Below are 18,238 nucleotides of genomic sequence, written 5' to 3'. Positions count from 1 at the left end.
AGGAGACGGGACGAAGTGAGAGTAAAATGTAATCACAAACGCAATTCCCATGAAAATATTTTATTGTGGAAAACATTGATATTATCCTGGAAGTGCTTTCCATTTCCTGACATGCTGATGTGAATGAAGTTTGAGGAAAAGGGAGATCTTTAAGGGGTCAGTGATGTTTGACGGTGTTGTTCGACATCTGCAGCAGGAGTTTTGTGTAAAAGAAAAAGCTGCTTTGAGGCTTTTAATTGGTTAAATAAAAGATGAAGATGAAATTTGTATCAGAAGAGCGCAGGAGGGATTCCACTTCCAAACAGAAGACTCCAAGAAGTAGGAATTTTCCATCTGCTATTTGGCTCCTGGTCCTAAAAATGGAAATAAGAAAAATGATTCATATATATCTGTTAATTCAAACCTCTACACTGGATGAGCTTCATCATATCAGCAGGTTTTCTGTCTTTCAAACCTGGTTGTCCAGCAGATGAAGCCAGTCGTTGAGATGATTCACCAGAGCAAAGGCGTCGGGAATGTTGTCTCCTTCAGAACAGAAGAGCAGCAAGACGGCGAGCCGGAGATCCTCTGCACAACTACACACAGCATGAGATCAGAGACACAAACAAGAGCTGCAGTTGTTACGTTCTGAAGTTATTCTAAACTTTTTGTGACTAAACAAAAAGACTAAATGAATCAATAAGATTAAGCCATGTTTTCTTAAATTCAGGCTTTAAAAAACCATGCTGATATTATGATTTACTTTTAATAGCCATCTACTCAATATCCGGGTTTGTAGCGACCTTTTGGCTCTGAAGCTGCGTCTAAAACACGCTTGGCGGTGGACGAACTTCAAATGAAAAGATAAATGCACATTTAAGGTTTAACATTAAAAACCTGCGTTCACGCATGGCTACAGACATTTTTAAGACCATTTTTGGGATCTACAGTCAGGACCATAAATATTTGGACAGAGACACATTCTTTGTACTTTAGTTTCTGTACATTACCACAGTGAATTTTAAATAAAACAACTCAGATGCCATTGAGCGGGTCGTTCAACAACCGAAGGGTTGGTGGATCGATCCCTGCTCTCCCCAGCCAGCTTTCAAGGGGGGTGACAAGCAAAAAATTCTTATTTTCTGCTTTGCAATAAATTAATCTTATCAAGGAAACTTATCAATAGCAAAATAATGTTAGTTTAAGAAAACATGCCTAAGTGACTAGATTTTTCCCCACAATTCTTGTTGAGACCATTTTCTTACCTACTGGCAGATTTTTTTATTTTAAGAAACCATTTTGTTTTTCATATTTTAAGAATTTTTAACTTTCTCTCTGTGTTTACAGCCTGGATTTCAGGCAGGAGGTGTTTTCTGCAAAGAGCGCTAAACGCTAAACCCAAACTACCTTCTTCTTGAAGTCTTTAAAACAGAGAATCTCAATTTATATTTTTGTATTCCTTTGGTTTCAATTCCCAAATTACAATAAATTGTAATTTAACAATGAAAGTTCAACAACAGTTAATGGCCAATTACCAGGACAGCAAAGAGGGCTTTTTTTACGTTATGGGTACAGGTGTCATGTCGGAGTCCCAGTACCTGTCAGAGTAAAGTCCTTTTGTGATGCCTCCTCCTGGGATGCAGAGTCGAGGCTCGGCCTCAGCATCCGTTAGTCCGGGAAAGGCCGGCGTTCGCTCCATCTCCCTCCAGCCCAGCTCCTTCAGAGCATCAGCACTCACTCCCAGCAGAGACGGTGTGACCAGGAACCGAAGAGGAGAACTGATGAAAACGCAGATTCATCAGAACAGAAATGTCTGGAAATGGTTACAAAAATATACAAGGATGCTGTCAGACTGCAGGATTACCCCTGAAGCTGCAGGTCGTCTCTCTGGTAGGCATGGCTGCTGGACAGAACCATTGTTCTGGAGAAACCGCTCGCTTTGATCCAAGATACCAGCTGCTGGCGAAACCGCTTGGTCCTCGTCTGCAGTAAACAAACAAGTCAGAAATCTGACTAATTCCACGTAAATGTTGACGGGAATCAAACGGCTTTACCTGAATAATTGGGGCTCTGATCTGGAGAACTGCCAGCTTCATTTCTGCTGCTGTGTAAACTGCAAATGATTTATTTTACAGATTCCGTTACATTTTAATGAAATACGTTTTGTCTGCACCAGTGGTCCCCAACCCCCGGGCCGCAGACGGTCATTTGGTACCGGGCCACACAGAAAAAATAAAATAACTGACATGACTTCCGTTTTATTTATTTCAGAATCTGAAAGATGTTTTATTTTGAAAAACTGCAGATTCTTTGTTCCATTCGTCTATGTCACTCTTGACGCAGGCCAATTCGCTGATCTCGGTCACGTGATGGGTTACCGCTAAAATAAAACCCAGGAGCTAGTAAAATGAATAAAAAACAAACGTCTTTGGAAAGTTTCTTTGCCATGGGGAAAAGGCTCAGCCAGGAGACCAAAGAGGAGCCTTCCACTCCCCCCCCAAAAAAGAAAGCTACATTTAAAAAGACAGTATCAGGAGTCCTACTAAAAATACGGATTTATCTCAACGGGAGATTCCCTCGAACCATTCAGCACTGTGGTGAGTTGGATTTTCCATGCACTTATTTTGAAGGCATGTTTAAATGTTATAATAATAGCGACCAGAGAGTGTTGCCGGCAGAGAGGACGTTGCTCATGTCCTAATTCTTGTTAATTGTAATGTTTAGAAAATACCACCGTTTTCATGCAAGTCTCATCACTTTGTTGTATTGTAGTGTCTGTCACGTGCACGTTTGGTCTGCTGTCGGAGTTCCGCAGGCTGCAGGGGTTACTGTCGGAGCTGGTATCACAGGGAATTTTAGCACCATGAGTGTGGGAAGGGGAGAGGATGATGACACAAGTGCGATGAACAATGTTTAGCGTGTCAAAATAAAGGTGCAGAGCGCGTCTTATCACGCGTCTCTGCCTCTGTAGTAGCGTTGCTGCAGCGTGTGTCCGCCACATATAACATACCGGACCGTGAGAATTTTGCCAGACATCAAACCGGTCCGTGGTGCAATAAAGGTTGGGGACCGCTGCTCTACACAATACAGTGAAATATTAAAATCTGTCAGTCTGTCACATAAAAGGGTGATTGTACACGAAATACAAAACTATCACATAAACCCTTAAACCAAGTCACCCAAAAAACTGTCAACACAAATCAATGCAACAACATTTGCAGCATAGAAAACGTATCAATCAGACAGACTTTGCTGAACCCATGTTACCTTCTGCAGGAGTGTGCAGCTCCTCCGCATCCTCTTTGCAGGAGCTGTAGGGGTTGTTTCCAGCCATGGGGATGAGACAGTCTGTGTGCATGTAGCCCACTCTCCTCATGTTAAGAGTAGATACGATGAGGTCGACCGCCAGCTGACCCACGTTACCAACAGAAACAGCCGGCTAAGGGGACACCCAAAGAAACAGGACAAATATGGAAGACGGCTACTACTGTGAGGTGAAAGGCTTTCAGAAGGCCTGAAAACTCTTTTACATCACAATCGAATAAAACAGCACATTTCTAATGCCTTTTTCAAATCAAAACAACTTAGCTAGAACTTTAAAATGCAGTATTTCACCCTAGTTTATGAAACATTATGGCAAAAACTTGAAAAACAATATTATGTCCATGCATTTATCATTCTGGAGGTGTTAGGAACCAAATTATTAATACAAATAAATGTCAGAAAATAGCAATCGTCAATTAAACCTAACAATCTTTAGTTTTGGTAGAGAAAATTATCTTAAGTGATGGAATTTGTTAATACATACGTGACTTGGTTTAACCAATTAAATGTCATAATAATGGCCAAGGCCATTTATCACAACAGACCTGACCCCGGTGTTTTCTGCATGAACATCAAATCGCAGAGGAGCTACATTCTCCCTCTGACATCCTTTTACTCGAATGTGTTACAGTTTTACTGCTGTTATTTGTTAGAGTTCAATAACAACCACAATTATAATAAAGAATCAATCTACAAACTAACTGACTGGAACCAATTACAGCTATGAATAAAGTAAAAAAAAAAGAAGTAAGTAACACAGACTTGTTGATAGTAATATACAAAGTAAAACTGCTTGCAGTTGCAACAGAGAAACGTTTGCAAGAAGTGAAACAAAAACTCACCATGACGAGGGTAAAATCTTTGAAAACAGGAGGCGAGTCTTGCGAGGAAACAAACATGATGCTGAACAGGGAGCTGACACAAAACCAGAGAGTTACGGTTAAAAAAAGTATGTAGGAGTACGCTAATCACAACTGAAAATTTGTAATATCTAAGCACACGCTTCCTCAAGTTTCCATGCCTGATTCTGTTGTATACGTTCGTGGAGATTTTGAGGACTGAAACTAGTTTAGGCATACTTCAGGAATGCCTGACTATAATTCATCAAAAAAGCAAACTTAAGAAAATCTAAAATCATTATAACCTATTTTAACCTTTAAATGTATTGGTTTTGTAGTAGCGTGTGTAGATTATTATTAGTTTACCCCCACCTAGGAACAAAAACATTATTTTTTAGATTTCTTTAGTCAGGCTAGTAGCCAAAACACCCTCTAGAAATAAAATGGTCAATTTGTCCGCGTTTTTTTTATTTTTTTTATATAACTTTATTTAACAAATGCAAGTAAATTTGTCCGCGTTGAAGCTTTATTTATTTATTTATTTATTTATTTATTTATTTATTTATTTACCAATGTATAATAGTGTAGCGATCTGGGGGTTAGCCCCGCCTATTATTATTAATTTTATTATTATTATTATTATTATTATTATTATTATTATTAACAATAAGAATATTATTATTATTATTATTGTTGTTGTTGTTAGTAGTAGTAGTAATAGTAGATGTAGCTTGCCGTAGCTTGCAGCAGCAAAATGTGTCAAATTAACTTTAAAGCCCAAATTTTCTCCAGGGTTCATTTAATGTTTTTAATACACTATGATTTTTACTGTTGTGTGATCTTTTTTTTCGTTTGTTTCTTTTCATGATAGAAACTGTTGTCCCCACACGCATTTTAAAACTCGAGTGGATATGACATTCCAAGCAATGGCAGCCAAACTCTGGAACACCCTGACTCTGCTTCTACCATTGACTGTATACGAGACATTCAAGGGTTGTACAGTCATTGACAAGACTGAGGCATTCAATCATAAGACTTTTTTTATTTCAGCAGGCTTTTAGTTAGATTTGGGTTCTTTGTTGGATATTCTGCTTCTATCTTTAATATTTGTTACTTGTTTTATCTTCTTTTTGATGTGGTTGTAAACATTCTTTCTGGAAAATTACTGCATACACTACTTACTTTATAAAAAAGAAATAACCCACTTTCACAGGAATTTTTAAAATGTAAACTGTTTATTTTACTAAATAAAAAAAGAACATTTTCAAAGTCTTTCTACCTTTCTTTTATTGTTCTCTGCCCTTTGGTTCCTTTTTTACTGCTTACATTATTTTTTATTGTTTCTAATATTTTCCCCTCCAGGGGGGTATTCCAATAAGCAGGTTATTCTAGTTACCACGGTAACTTTGAGGCTAAGGAAGTTGATAACCTCAGCTTTTGGTTCCAAAAATGGAGGTATGTTTCAGGGTAGGTCAAGTTGCCATGGCAACTCATGCTCTGAACATAACCTGGTCTGGAGCAGGTTTAGTTGAAGCTTAGTTTGTTTTCAGAGAGGTGAAGCAGCATGGTGTGTCCATTTGAAGATGATTTAGTGGATGAAGAAGCTCAGATAATACTTTTTCCACCATGAGAGGGTGATAAGACCACATATAGATGTTGGAAAGATAAACTTTTTTACATTGCTCTAACTTAATTATTTGCTTCAGTTAAGATAAATCAATTATTTTGTTAAGTCATCTTAAAAATAACATCTAGTTATCAGACAGTTATTTTACCTTAATTCAAATTAATTTTATTAAGTAGGTGTAACTTTGATGCTGCTGTTAGATCTGCACCGCAAGCAATTGTGGGATACCATTCCATTTGCATGTCTGGACGGATTTGGGTTTAAGTGTGGGTTTTTGACCAACTGTGTTTAGTTGTTTAGCTGTTTTACTGTGTTTTGCTGAGTTATTTGTCCTTTTATGTTATATTTTTTCTGCACCATGAGTGAGGGAGGGAGAGGATGATGAGGTTTTATTTAGAAGCCGCTTATTCTTGGTGATGTATTGTCCAAGTAAGAGAAATTGTAAACTACATCTTGAGTCATGATACAATTCCATTTTGTTTCAATCATTTTATTGTTATAAAATGAGTATATCTGCCGGCTCAAACTTAGACATAGGAGAGTTCAAGAAGTACAATAAATTAAGATGGAAAAACATTTGAGTAAAATCACATTTAGTTATATAAATATGTAAATTTGAGTTGTAAAACAATATTGAGTTGGGTAGACGTAAGAAATTAGGTTGAATAAATTTAACTCAATTACTTGATACCAATAGAAGCAATTCATTTAAGTTGGATAAGTTATATGCGTCACAATGAAAATAGAAATGAGATTGAAACTCGTGCGTTTACTTTTTCCTTCTTTTTCTCCAAGCAGAAACTCTTTCTTTTGCTGATGATGCAGCCGTATTACTTTTTTGATGGACGTATAATCCTCACACACTGTCATTTAAATCTCAGACTCTGTCACAAAAGTATAGCGCTCTCTTTTGTTCTCGTCACGTTTCTATGGTGACTCTGGATATCGACGATCCATTGAGAATGTCTTTATGTACTTGCTGTGCACGTGCATTAACCCAGGGTTACCAAGTCCAGCGTAATTACGCCAACTCATATCCGGTCTTTTGGAACCGACATACCCAGAGTAAGCAAGTTCAGGCGGACTTCAGCCAGAGTTCAGGGTTAAAGTCAGGCTAGTTTAAACCTGCTTCCTGGAATACCCCCCAGTATTCTTCCATATTTTTTAGTGCGTTATTTATTCATTTAAAAAATGTTAATGTTAGTTCATTGTACATAGTATTGTGCGGTAAATTGCATAATATAATAGTTTGTATGGTAAAACCCATTTGTCACATTAAAAAGGAGGTCTTGGACTCACATTTTTGTCTTTTTGTTTATTTATTCAAGTACAAAGAAAACCTGTGATTCTACAGATTACGATTGAATATGTCGACAGATGCGCAACTGAGTAATTTACAACAATATCATACAAGAAAAAAAACATAAATGAGATAGAATGTATAAAGCCACTCTTTACCAACACCTAGATTTCCTGCTTCTCAGTCCTACTGTTTACAGTGGCTTAGTAATTTGAAAACATCTATTGATACAGCTCTTGGCCACGTTTGTTTTATATAAGAACTCTATGACAGCTGTAAATTTAAAGACATAACGTAATATAACCAGCGACAGACTGGCGGCCTGTCCAGGGTGCCCCCTATCTTCACCCACAAGTGGCTGGGATAGGCTCCGGCAGCCCCGTTTCCAGCCATGGGGCAGCCTCAAATAATCAGTCTTAAAAACCCCATAATGCTAAACTAATTTTTTGCTCTATAATTTCCATGTATTATCATGATAGCATTTTTAAAGCTTGACTTCATTGGGAACCTGACTACCTTTTACAACAGCGACAGCGTTCTCCACCATCAGCTGCACCATCTTTCTCACTGTGGTGTTAGTGTTGGTCCCTGCATGGGGAGTGAGGAGCACATTGGGAAGGCTGAGGAGAGGATGATCTCTGCACAAAGCAAGCAGCAAAGCCCAGTCACATGACACTTTTATTCCATCATTGCTTTTGTCTTTTTAATCCGTTTAAATAAACCTCAAGATGTCAAATGCGTTGTTACCTTGGTAACGGTTCAGGATAAGTCACATCCAAAGCTGCTGCTTGAATAACTCCAGATTGTAGAGCCTTGAGCAAGGCCTCCTGGTCCACAACCAAACCTGTTGAGTCCCATATTAAAGTAAATATGGTTGCATAAAAATGAAATCAGATCTAATCCCCACCTCTGCTGATGTTGACTAGTGTAGCCGTGTCTTTCATGAGGGCCAGCTCTCTATGACCAATCAGGTGTTTGGTTTCAGGGCTCAGATTGACCGCCAGCACAACAAAGTCAGACTCTTTCAGTAGGTCGTCCATGTTCCTGCAGTAAATCGCCCCCACAGCCTCCTCATCTTCCAAACACCTTAGGAACAACGGAACAAAACGTTTACAAATGTGTTTGTTTGGATCTATAGCTGGATTTCAGGGTCACATTGTTAAACATTGATCATTGTTACCGTCTTGTTCTATTGTGATATAGAATCCGCATGTCGAAGCCTTTGCCCCTCTGAGCAATTTTGTATCCAATGTTTCCCATTCCAATAATTCCCAGAGTAGATCCTGATACTTCAACTCCCATCAGGCTTGATGGTAAATATGTGGTCTTGGGATCAACAGAAATTAAGTGACCTGTAGAGGTGGAAACCAACAATCTTTTGTCCTCACCCTTACAGAAGAGGTATTGAAGAATAAAAATGTGAAATGATCAATTTCCAGTTTCCCTTCACCTTCAACAATCTTCCGTGCAGATGCCAGAAGCAAACCCATGGCCATGTCTGCAGTGGCAGCACTCACCACCCCCGGTGTGTTGGTCACCTTCACTCCAAGGCTGTTGATGTACGACACATCCAGATGATCAATGCCCACTCCTCCATTGGCAACCACCTTCAGGGACGGCAAGGAAGTCAGCAACGACGGTTCAGCTGCAGGGTAGCAGTTCCAGACAAACAAGGCCTGGATTTTGGGGCCATACACGAGTGGATTCTTCAAAAAGTCTTTATGGCAGATGAGCTGGAAGTGCTGTTTCATTATGCCAATGACGCCTTCCAGGTAACCCTCGCCGCCCACCTCGGAAAATAGAGCCCATGGTTTTTCCTCAGCCATCACCTAAAATAAAACCAAATTTAAATGTTACAGCTGTAGAATAGATGAGAAAATGACATCCTCATGACACAGGATACAATCAGGACACAAACTTGCCAGTGTCTGTTTTATTTTATATTGAATGCTTTGATGAAAAGATATGTAAACCTTTATGCTATTAAGCATAAAGCATCTCTAGATTTATATATTTATATATATAAATCTATATATATATATATATATATCTTCTTTTTTCCCCATTTCATTTCTGATGTATAAGAATTTGTGTTTTTGCTGTTTCATGGAAATAAAAATAAATTTAAAAAAATTAATTCAATAAGTTCAAACATAAAGATCGTAAAGTAGGGGTATTAACACCCATCAGTAAAAATTATTAGATTAGATTAGATTAGATGACTTTATTTATCCCACGATGGGGAAATTCCTTTATCTGTGGCAGCAACAATGACATTCAGAAAATAACATCAAAAAAGGACATAAAAAATGATATTCATATTAAATAAATAAATAAATATTAAATAAATACAGCTGTTTGTGATCAACTGTAAAAAACATGTAAAACGTTTTTAATACAAATATAAGTAAGTAATAAAGTACACACCAAACAAACAACCATTTAGGAACAAAAACAATCGAAAACAGCAACAACTGCAACAAAAGTAAATGAATAAATGAGTGAAAGAAGAAACACCCCGGGGACCGTCTGATGGCTGTGGGGAGGAATGACCTGCAGTAGCTCCGTCTTGCACTGTGGGGGCAACAGCCTTGTGCTGAAGGAGCTGGTCAGTGCCTCTACAGTTTGGTGCAGGGGGTGGGAGGGGTTATCCATGATGGATGTTAGCTTAGCCGACATCCTCCTGTCCGCCACCTCCTCCATGGACTCTGGTGTGCAGCCCAGGACAGAGCCGGCCTTCTTAACCAGTTTGTTTAGCCTCCTCATGTCTCTGTCTGTACTGCCACCCGCCCAGCACACAACTCCATAAAGGACCACTGAGGCCACCACAGTGTCATAAAAGGTCCTTAGCAGCTGTCTGCACACGCCAAAAGACCTCAGTCTCCTCAGCAGGTGAAGGTGACTCTGACCCTTCCTGTACTGAGCATCCGTGTTGTTGGACCAGTCCAGTCTGTTGTTCAGGTGAACACCCAGATATTTAAAAGTGTCCACAATCTCAATGTCTGAACCCTGGATGTTCACCAGTGAGTGTGGTGTAGGGATCTCCTGAAGTCCAGGACCAGCTCTCTTGTCTTGCTGGTGTTTAGCAGCAGGTGGTTGCTTCACCAGCCAACAAAGTCAGAGATGACCCCCCTGTACTCCTGCTCGCGCCCCCGATACACAGCCCATAATGGCACTTTCATCTGAGAACTTCTGCAGATGACAGTGGTGGGAGTTGAAGGTGTAGTCCGATGTTTACAGGGTGAACAGGAATGGGGAGAGCACAGTCCCCGTACTGCAGACCACCACATCAGACACACAGCCTGTGGCCTGTCTGTGAGGTAGCTGATGGTCCAGGCAGTGAGATGTTGGTCCATGCCTGCAACCTCCAGCTTCCTCCTCAGGAGTGATGGCTGGATGGTGTTGAAAGCACTGGAGAAATCAAAAAACATGACTCTCACAGTGCTCCCAGGGGACTCCAGGTAAGACAGGGCCCGATGCTGCTTTAGCTGGTATGTTTGTTAGAACTGAGAGACTTTAGGAGTTAAATTGGAACAAGGAAGTGAAGACTTTAACCACTTCTGATTGGTCAGACTGATGACGTGTGATTAAGCCTCCAAGAATGATTGGTGGAGACAGTTAAAGGGGCGGGACTTTTCAGAAAACAGTTATAGCTACAGCTTAATTGCGATACCATCATTCTTATCAAATTGTCTTTACTAGAATCAAATAAACACAAAGAAAAAAGTATTTTATGATCTTTCATATTCCTAACTACCCTGTTTTATCAAGGCCTGTTTGGATGAACACAGAGCTGATATCCTGGAGATGGAAAATGTTTTTAGATCAGTTAATGAGGGCAATTTCCCACGGCACACCTGACCATCTCCCACGGCACACCTGACCATCTCCCACGGCACACCTGACCATCTCCCACGGCACACTAGTTGAAAAACACTGCACTAGACCTCTCCACATATCACGGATGTTGTTTTCTGTTCCAGGCGCTGATCCAGCTTCTTCCTGTAGCTGTCTTGCACCGTCTGATCTTATATTTGTTGCTTTTTAAGTATTTTACATAATTATTATCAACGTTGTGAAGGGAAACCATTTATATGTACCATGTACCAAAACCTACTGGGACCGTGTTGTTCCCGGCAGTATTTGGAGAAAAGGCTGGAGTGTGACCCAAAGATTTATGATAAATAATGAAAGAAGAAGATGAAAGATGTTTCTTTTAAAATAATTCACAAAATTTAACCCACCAATCAATTCATGCTAAGATACAGTAAAACAATTCACTGTAACTGTACCTTTTGCAAAGAACACTCAGAAACATTAACCATCTTTTTTGGAATTGTACTGAGAGTAGACTTTAGTTTTTACAATTAATCAAAAAACATAACTTCACTCTGAAATTTGAACATATAATTTTTGGCTATCATAGTAAAAATGTGGACTCAAGTAAAAAACTCATTAATCTTATTATTATTATATTTGGCAAATTCTCCATTCATAAATGTAAATTCTCATAATCTCCTATACCCCTCCCCCATTTTAATCAAACAAGTTGAAATGTTGACAAGTTGACTGTCCCCACAACCACGGCTGGATGAAGCTCGTCTGCTGGATTTTTATATATGTAGTTGTAGATTTAGATAAGTTAATTCTTCTCTAAGAGTTCTGGTAAATCGCCTGTCCGTCCTGGGGGAGGATCCCTCCTTCATGTGGGCACCCCTGAGGTTTCTTCGTTTTTTTTCCAGAATCCGGTTTTTTAGGAGTTTTTCCTTACCGCGAAGGGGGGTCTAAGGGCAAGGATGCCAGTATAGCATAGTCAGTTTGTTAGTTCATTTTAGTATTTTCCTATTGAACTCTTTGTATTCGTGATCCTTTTAAGTTCATGTTTTACTTCGAAGCCCATCGAGACGACTGTTGTTGTGATTTTGGGCTATACAAATAAAATTGAATTGAATTGAATTGAATTGAAATCAATGTCCAATCTCTAAAAGCCTTAATCATAAAGCCGTATGCATATAGGAAAGTTGTAAAGCCTGGAATGTTTTTGTGTAAAATGCATGTTATATGTATGCTCTGGCATATTTTATTGTTATTTTGCAAAATTGTGATTTGTATCATTTTTACTTCCATTGTGTACAATAATTTTGTCAAAAAACATTTGTATCAACATTACTATCATTTGTATTACTTTTCTGTCAAGTAAAACATTTAAAATCAAGGTTTTGTTTTGTTAACTAAAGTATTTTTTGTTACTTTTCAAAATGTTTGTGACCATTTAGGGTTTTTCTATAATTAAAAGGTGTGTAAAGAATTTTGTGAACGTATGCACGTTATGTATTTATTAACTAAATCTCATAATCTCTGCCTGTCAGTGAATATATTCCTGTAAAGACATGCATAAATAAAGTAATCTTGTGTCAATATAGTAGTTTCTCTTTGAAGATTAAATTGATGATTAGCAAAAGATATCTGTGCTCAGAGGATAAGAAAAAGAAAGAAAAAGAAGGAAAAGGTGACAAAAAACCTTAAACAGTCCGGAAGCCGACTTGACTGTACATGCAACTTTTGCACTTCTTCTACTTCCTGTGTGCACAGTTGAACCAGGAAGTAATTCAAAAGACAGTGTAAAGAATTTCAAAACAAGAGCCTGAATTCAAACTTGTAAAGGAAACGTACATATACAGACCCCTGTCCAAAATATTTAAATATGATGAAAAAGTTTATTCTTTCCATTGTTTTAGTCTAAAAAATTAAACCCTCATAGAATTTAGATTTGGGGCCAATTGTTTGAAGGATTTCAAACAATTGGCGATCAAGCGGCTTGAGCCGAGGAACCCAAACCTTACAATTTTTTTGTACACCTCACCTGTTCTGTGTAAGCAGGTGTTTTCAACAGCTGGAGAAATGGTATTTAAAAAGGGTAATAGACTGAATTTAAAAACACTGAACTTTTTTTTAACAAAACGTTTTTAAATAAAAACCCAGCCCATGAGCATCCTCATTAACAACACCTTCACGTAGACTTTCACGTTAATTGTTTTCACGTAAATTCATGTTATTTACTGACTAGAAGTATCAGTGATATTTTAAATATAAATGAAGATAAGAAATAATTCAATGTAAAAAAATACAATACAATACAATACAATCACTTAAATTTTAACATTGTATATACTGGGTCAGGGTTCTGCAACCTCAGTTTCTGGAGCCACAAATGGCTGGTTTAGATTTTTAAACTGAGGTGATCAAACATTAGTTAAAAACATTTTGTGCCACTGCTGTCATAATGATTGAAAATGCCATGTTTGACTTGACTCTCCTGCATTTTTAATTCAAGTAAATCTGCTGCAGCAGGAGGATCTTATTTGAAACCGGGTGGATTTTATTTTGAAGGGAACTCATGTGTACTGCCATCTGAAATAAAAAAAAAAATTAAATTTTACACAGAAATATTATAAGCTGTAATAGGTGTAATAGGTATTGTAATCATTTAAAATGTTACGTTTTACACATTAATGCATCAAATGCTAAAACAAACAAATACATTGTTGTATTTTTTTGCATAATAAAGTGGGGGCAGTAGTACAGTACAGAATAGTATGGCACGGTGTGGTATAGAATAGAATGGCATAGCACCGTATAGTAATAAAGTGGGACTTTCTTCCCACTGGATTCTGGTAAATTGGACCAGATAGCTCTTATAGTGTTAAAAGCTGCAGACTCCCGTATTAGGGGATCAGTTTTAAATAAGTCTGTCAATAGGCTGCCTGTAGAGATTTTCATGGTTCAGCAAGTGTCACTGACAGAATCAAAACAGTTTGGTAATGTGCCTAAATGCTTTGCGATGCTTCATCAACCCATCAGTATAAGGTGGGAGTCCCACATCATTTAACTCTAACTGGATGTGGTATCCTGTGGAGGGTGCTCTGAGAGTATGGGATCCGGGGAGAGCCGGCTATCCGGTCTCTGTATGACCGCAGCAAGAGTTTGGTTCGCATAGCCGGCAGTAAGTCAGACCTGTTCCCGGTGCGCGTTGGACTCTGGCAGGGCTGCCCTTTATCACCGTTTCTGTTCATAGTTTTTATGGACAGAATTTCTTGGCGCAGCTAGGGGCCGGAGGGGATCTGGCCACAGGATTTCCTCTCTGCTCTTTGCAGATGATGTTTTCCTGTTTGCTTCATCGGGCCAGGAACTCCAGCTTGCATTGGGGCGGTTTGTGGCCGAGTGTGAAGTGGCTGGGTTGAGGGTCAGAACCGCTAAATCTGAGGTCATGATTCTCAACCGGAGAAAGGTAATTTGCCATCTCTCGGTGGGGAGAGTGCCCAGCCATCCCCACACCAAGACCCCACCACGGCACCATCGGAAGTCAGAACCCCCAATGCTCGCACGGCAGCAGATAAAAAACAACCGCCCCCCGGGTGATCACATCTGCCACCCGTGCCAGGGCCAGCAGGACCGCCACAGGGCCCCCAGAGCCAGAGAGCAGGGAGGCATGGGGGGGACAGAGAGTGCAGCTCCAGCTCAACCAGGAGAGCAGCCCCCCCCACCGCGCAGGGAGGGCCCAACGCAGGGCCCCGCCCCAGAAGAGTGCCCACAGCCCAGGATGAGCACCTCATCACCACCCAGGAGTTCTGGGCATCCCCCCGCCCCAACCCCAGGTACGAGCCAGGACCCCCCAAGGGAGACCCGCCCCACACTCCAGGCAGCCACCCACCCGGCCCATGGTTGGTCCAGGAAGGAGCAAGGCAGGGACCAGCCGCCCCTACCAGGAGGGGGACACTCAGGGGAAGAGGGGGTCCACAGGAGGTGTTGTAAACATGGCCCGACCAGGCCCACCCACAGTTGGAAATTTGGTGAGGCCCAGCGCTCAGGGGCAAGGACCAGAACCCACACCACAGGGACATGGACACCCCCAGGCTCAGATGTGATGTGATCCCCGGCTCTTGGCCTTGCCAGAAAGTTCAGGGATCCCTCTCCCTGCGTGGAGAGAGGACTGCCGGGCCCAGGAAGGCAGAACCCAAGTGACACCTGAATCTGCATTCTATGAAATTTTAATTTTTTGAATGGAAAAATGAAAATGGATATATTTTTTAATGATATTCACATTTTTTAGAAAGTTTCTGTACCTCCTCCACAAACATGAATCATGTAATTTGAACGTGAAGTTGTTTTATTGTACAATAAATTATATAAAAAAGTTTTTTCTTCACGTCTGACACACAAGTTGAAGCAAGACTGCAATGCACAACCAACAAAATACAGCAAGTGGTGGACTTTAGCCAATGTTTATATTCAGCCACATGATTTCACACCCCTGACATGAACATTATGTTAAAAAAAAGACTATTTCGATTATATTTTAACAAACAATTGTGCTAAAAATCCTAATGGACTTCTTTGAATCAGCTGCAAATTCATGCCTGGACGTTCATATTTCAAAAGTAGTAGTAAGTAAATTGTTTTTTCAATGAACCTAATAACCTAATAACTTCTTTATTTTACTAATCTTACTTGAGTATATGCATAACTAGTATACTTTTCTATACTCTTCTATGCTATAGTATAGTATAGCATAGAGTGGACGGCAGTTTAGCTCAGGTGGTAGAGCAGGTCGGCCAACAACCGAAGGGTTGGCAGATCAATCCACGCTGACACCCCCCCAAGTGCAACCAGCCTGTAGCCCACCACTCCCCCCAGGGGATGGGTCAAATGCAGAGAATTTCATTCATATCCATTGTGGGATAAATCAAGTATCTATTATTATTATTATTGTGTGACAAAACTGTGCATAATCTGTACATTCAACGTCATATTTGTCCTAAATAACTCTCAATTTTGGCTCCTCTCATCAATCATAACCCTTTGCAAAAAGTAGTCTATTTTAGGTATACTACAATTGCACTTAGATTATACTAAAAGTTAGGCAGTATACTTAAAGTTTTTGCTAAAGGAACATCAAATTTAAAAACATGTGTGCTATTTTATTTATTTAAATAAATTAGATTTCAATCTTTAGATCCTGTCTTCTTTTCCAACCTTTAGCAAAAACACTTTACGTTTACTGTATTAAGTTTACTTGAGTATAGTATAGTATAGTATAGTATAGTATAGTATATTGTAGTATAAGTATAGTATAATATGGCACCGTATGGTATATTATAGAATAGCATAGCATAGTTTAGCATAGTTTTGTATAGTGTAGTATTCAAAACAAGAAAAAAATACATGACAGAATTGAATTAAGGCGAATTAATGAGTGAAAACATTGTGATTAGATATCCAGTATAGTACTGTATAGTGTAGTATAATGTAGTACAGTACAGTATGTCATAGTATAGTACAGTATAGTATAGTATAGTATTGTATGGTATAGTATAGTATGGTTTAGTATAGTACTGTATGGTATGGCATGGTATAGTATAGTATAGTATAGTATAGTATAGTATAGTATAGTATAGTATAGTATAGTATAGTACTGTATGGTATAGTATAGTTTAGTATAATACTGTATGGTATAGTATAGTTTAGCATAGTGTGGTATGATACAGTGCAGTACAATATAATAACGTAAAGTAACATATAGTATAGTATAGTATGTATGGTACAGTACAGTACAGTAGAGTAGTATGGCACAGTGAGGTGTAGTATAGAATAGCACAGCATAGCGTAGTATAGTGTTGTATAATATAGTACAGTACAGTATGGTATAGTATAGTTTGGTATGGTATATTATAACATAGTTCATGCACATGTGTGGGAAGTATACTAACCCAATACTTCTTCAGATTAAATTGAAACAGTTGACAATAGATGGTATAAAATGGGTAAACTTCAATTATACTACCTCACTTAAGTATAGATTAGGTATACTTGTAGTACACTTAAATACACAAATTTTTGCTAAGGGAGTCCCAGAAGCAAAGTAACTGTACCTTCTTCGGTGGTAGATGACATGCAGATCTCTGCAGGTTTGTCACTTTCAGCAGCCCCGGAGCTTCTACTGGAGCCCACAGCTTTGTCACACGACGGGCAAAGTGGACACATCGCATCATAGTTGGCAAGTTATTGATTTAATAAGCTATATGATAGAATTTTGAAAAAGAAAAAACGGAACAGAGGCACTTGAAAAAGTCAAGAAACAGATGCTAATATGATAGGAAGACAAAACACACAACTGTTTTTCACCAGCGAACACAAATGTCTGTCACATTTCTTTTAAACATAAATCATTCTTTGATTTTAGTGTTTATTCATCATGAATTTGTATACAGATGTTTGTTAAAAATAGTAATCACGTTCATCTAAAATGAAAAACATTTTATTTTTTGGAGCTGCAGCTCTTACCTATTCAGTTAGAATTTCTTTGTCTTGGAAACTTTGTTTTAAAATAAAGTCTGCAGAGAAAACACATCAATTCTTCCTGGAAAATTAAGAAAACTAAAGATGAAAGGGGAGTTATAATCTACTGACACCCACTGTGTCTACACAAGCAAAGTTTTGAGCATTCAAGCGATCAAAGGTCATCAAGCCCTTTCACTGTGCATAAGAGACTGAAGATGATTGTTTTTTGTCAGAAGTGTTTTTGCATTTCCTTCAAAGTTTGGAGAAATTTTAACTGATAAATAAAAGAGAACCTTATATATTTGCAGTTAACACATTCAAGTGTGCAGAGTTGGCAGGAAACTAGTTGTGCATTGAGCTAGAGATCATGCTGTAGTTATTGTTTCCTTACAAATAGCAGCATTATATTCAGGCTAATGTACAAGAACAGAGACCACAATACTCTACACTCAGATTAGAAAAGGAAACATGGTTTGAACTGTGTGCATGTTCTGCAGGAAACACTTCTGTAACTCTCACTTTTACGTTGATTATTTCTATGATGTATTGTGATTTTAATGCATTTTTCTGTTTTGTGAAGCACCTTGAATTACTTTGTGTACGAATTGTGCTATACAAATAAACTTGCCTTGCCTTGCCTTGCCACTGTGTTTTTGATAGTTTAACCCACAAACTGAAGCAGTGAGCTGTTTAGTCACACATTGGAAGAGACAGCTGTGAATGATTAATTTTCTAAAGCAACTTTTTTTAAAGAGTTCTAGGAAAAAACAGATTTGAGTACTATCCAACAGGTATGATCTGCAAGCCTCGCACTTTTTCAGATGTTTACAG

The 18,238-nt window shown here is 38.8% G+C and overlaps 2 protein-coding genes across 4 annotated transcripts; both read right to left on the bottom strand.

Annotated features, from left to right (window-relative positions):
• Nucleotides 1-44: 44 nt before the first annotated feature.
• Nucleotides 45-4,340, bottom strand: psmg2 (proteasome (prosome, macropain) assembly chaperone 2). The gene is made up of 7 exons (XM_004073797.5): nt 4,146-4,340; nt 3,247-3,418; nt 2,034-2,092; nt 1,844-1,962; nt 1,578-1,757; nt 455-575; nt 45-353 (listed from the first exon to the last, which is right to left on the bottom strand). The coding sequence occupies exons 1-7, from the start codon at nt 4,200-4,202 to the stop codon at nt 270-272; spliced, it is 792 nt and encodes a 263-aa protein (XP_004073845.1). The 5' UTR covers nt 4,203-4,340; the 3' UTR covers nt 45-269.
• Nucleotides 4,341-7,069: 2,729 nt separating this feature from the next.
• LOC101168130 (putative 2-ketogluconate reductase) lies at nt 7,070-17,528 on the bottom strand. 3 transcript variants are annotated; one of them, XM_023960200.2, is made up of 7 exons: nt 17,411-17,528; nt 16,999-17,144; nt 8,520-8,898; nt 8,250-8,421; nt 7,977-8,155; nt 7,817-7,913; nt 7,070-7,707 (listed from the first exon to the last, which is right to left on the bottom strand). In XM_023960200.2, the coding sequence occupies exons 2-7, from the start codon at nt 17,116-17,118 to the stop codon at nt 7,554-7,556; spliced, it is 1,101 nt and encodes a 366-aa protein (XP_023815968.1). In that variant the 5' UTR covers nt 17,119-17,144; nt 17,411-17,528; the 3' UTR covers nt 7,070-7,553. The 3 variants fall into 3 exon arrangements, with proteins under 3 accessions (XP_023815968.1, XP_023815969.1, XP_004073846.1); XM_023960201.2 differs by having other exon boundaries at nt 16,999-17,079; nt 17,411-17,500; XM_004073798.5 differs by lacking the exons at nt 16,999-17,144; nt 17,411-17,528 and adding an exon at nt 12,591-12,679.
• Between the last annotated feature and the right edge of the window lie 710 nt (nt 17,529-18,238).

This window comes from Oryzias latipes, chromosome 11 (assembly GCF_053564925.1).
Source record: "Oryzias latipes strain Hd-rR chromosome 11, Olatipes_Hd-rR_3.1".
In the NCBI taxonomy this organism is placed as follows: Eukaryota; Metazoa; Chordata; class Actinopteri; order Beloniformes; family Adrianichthyidae; genus Oryzias; species Oryzias latipes.
Note: the sequence above shows the minus strand (reverse complement) of the source record. Positions and strands in the feature narration are given on the sequence as shown.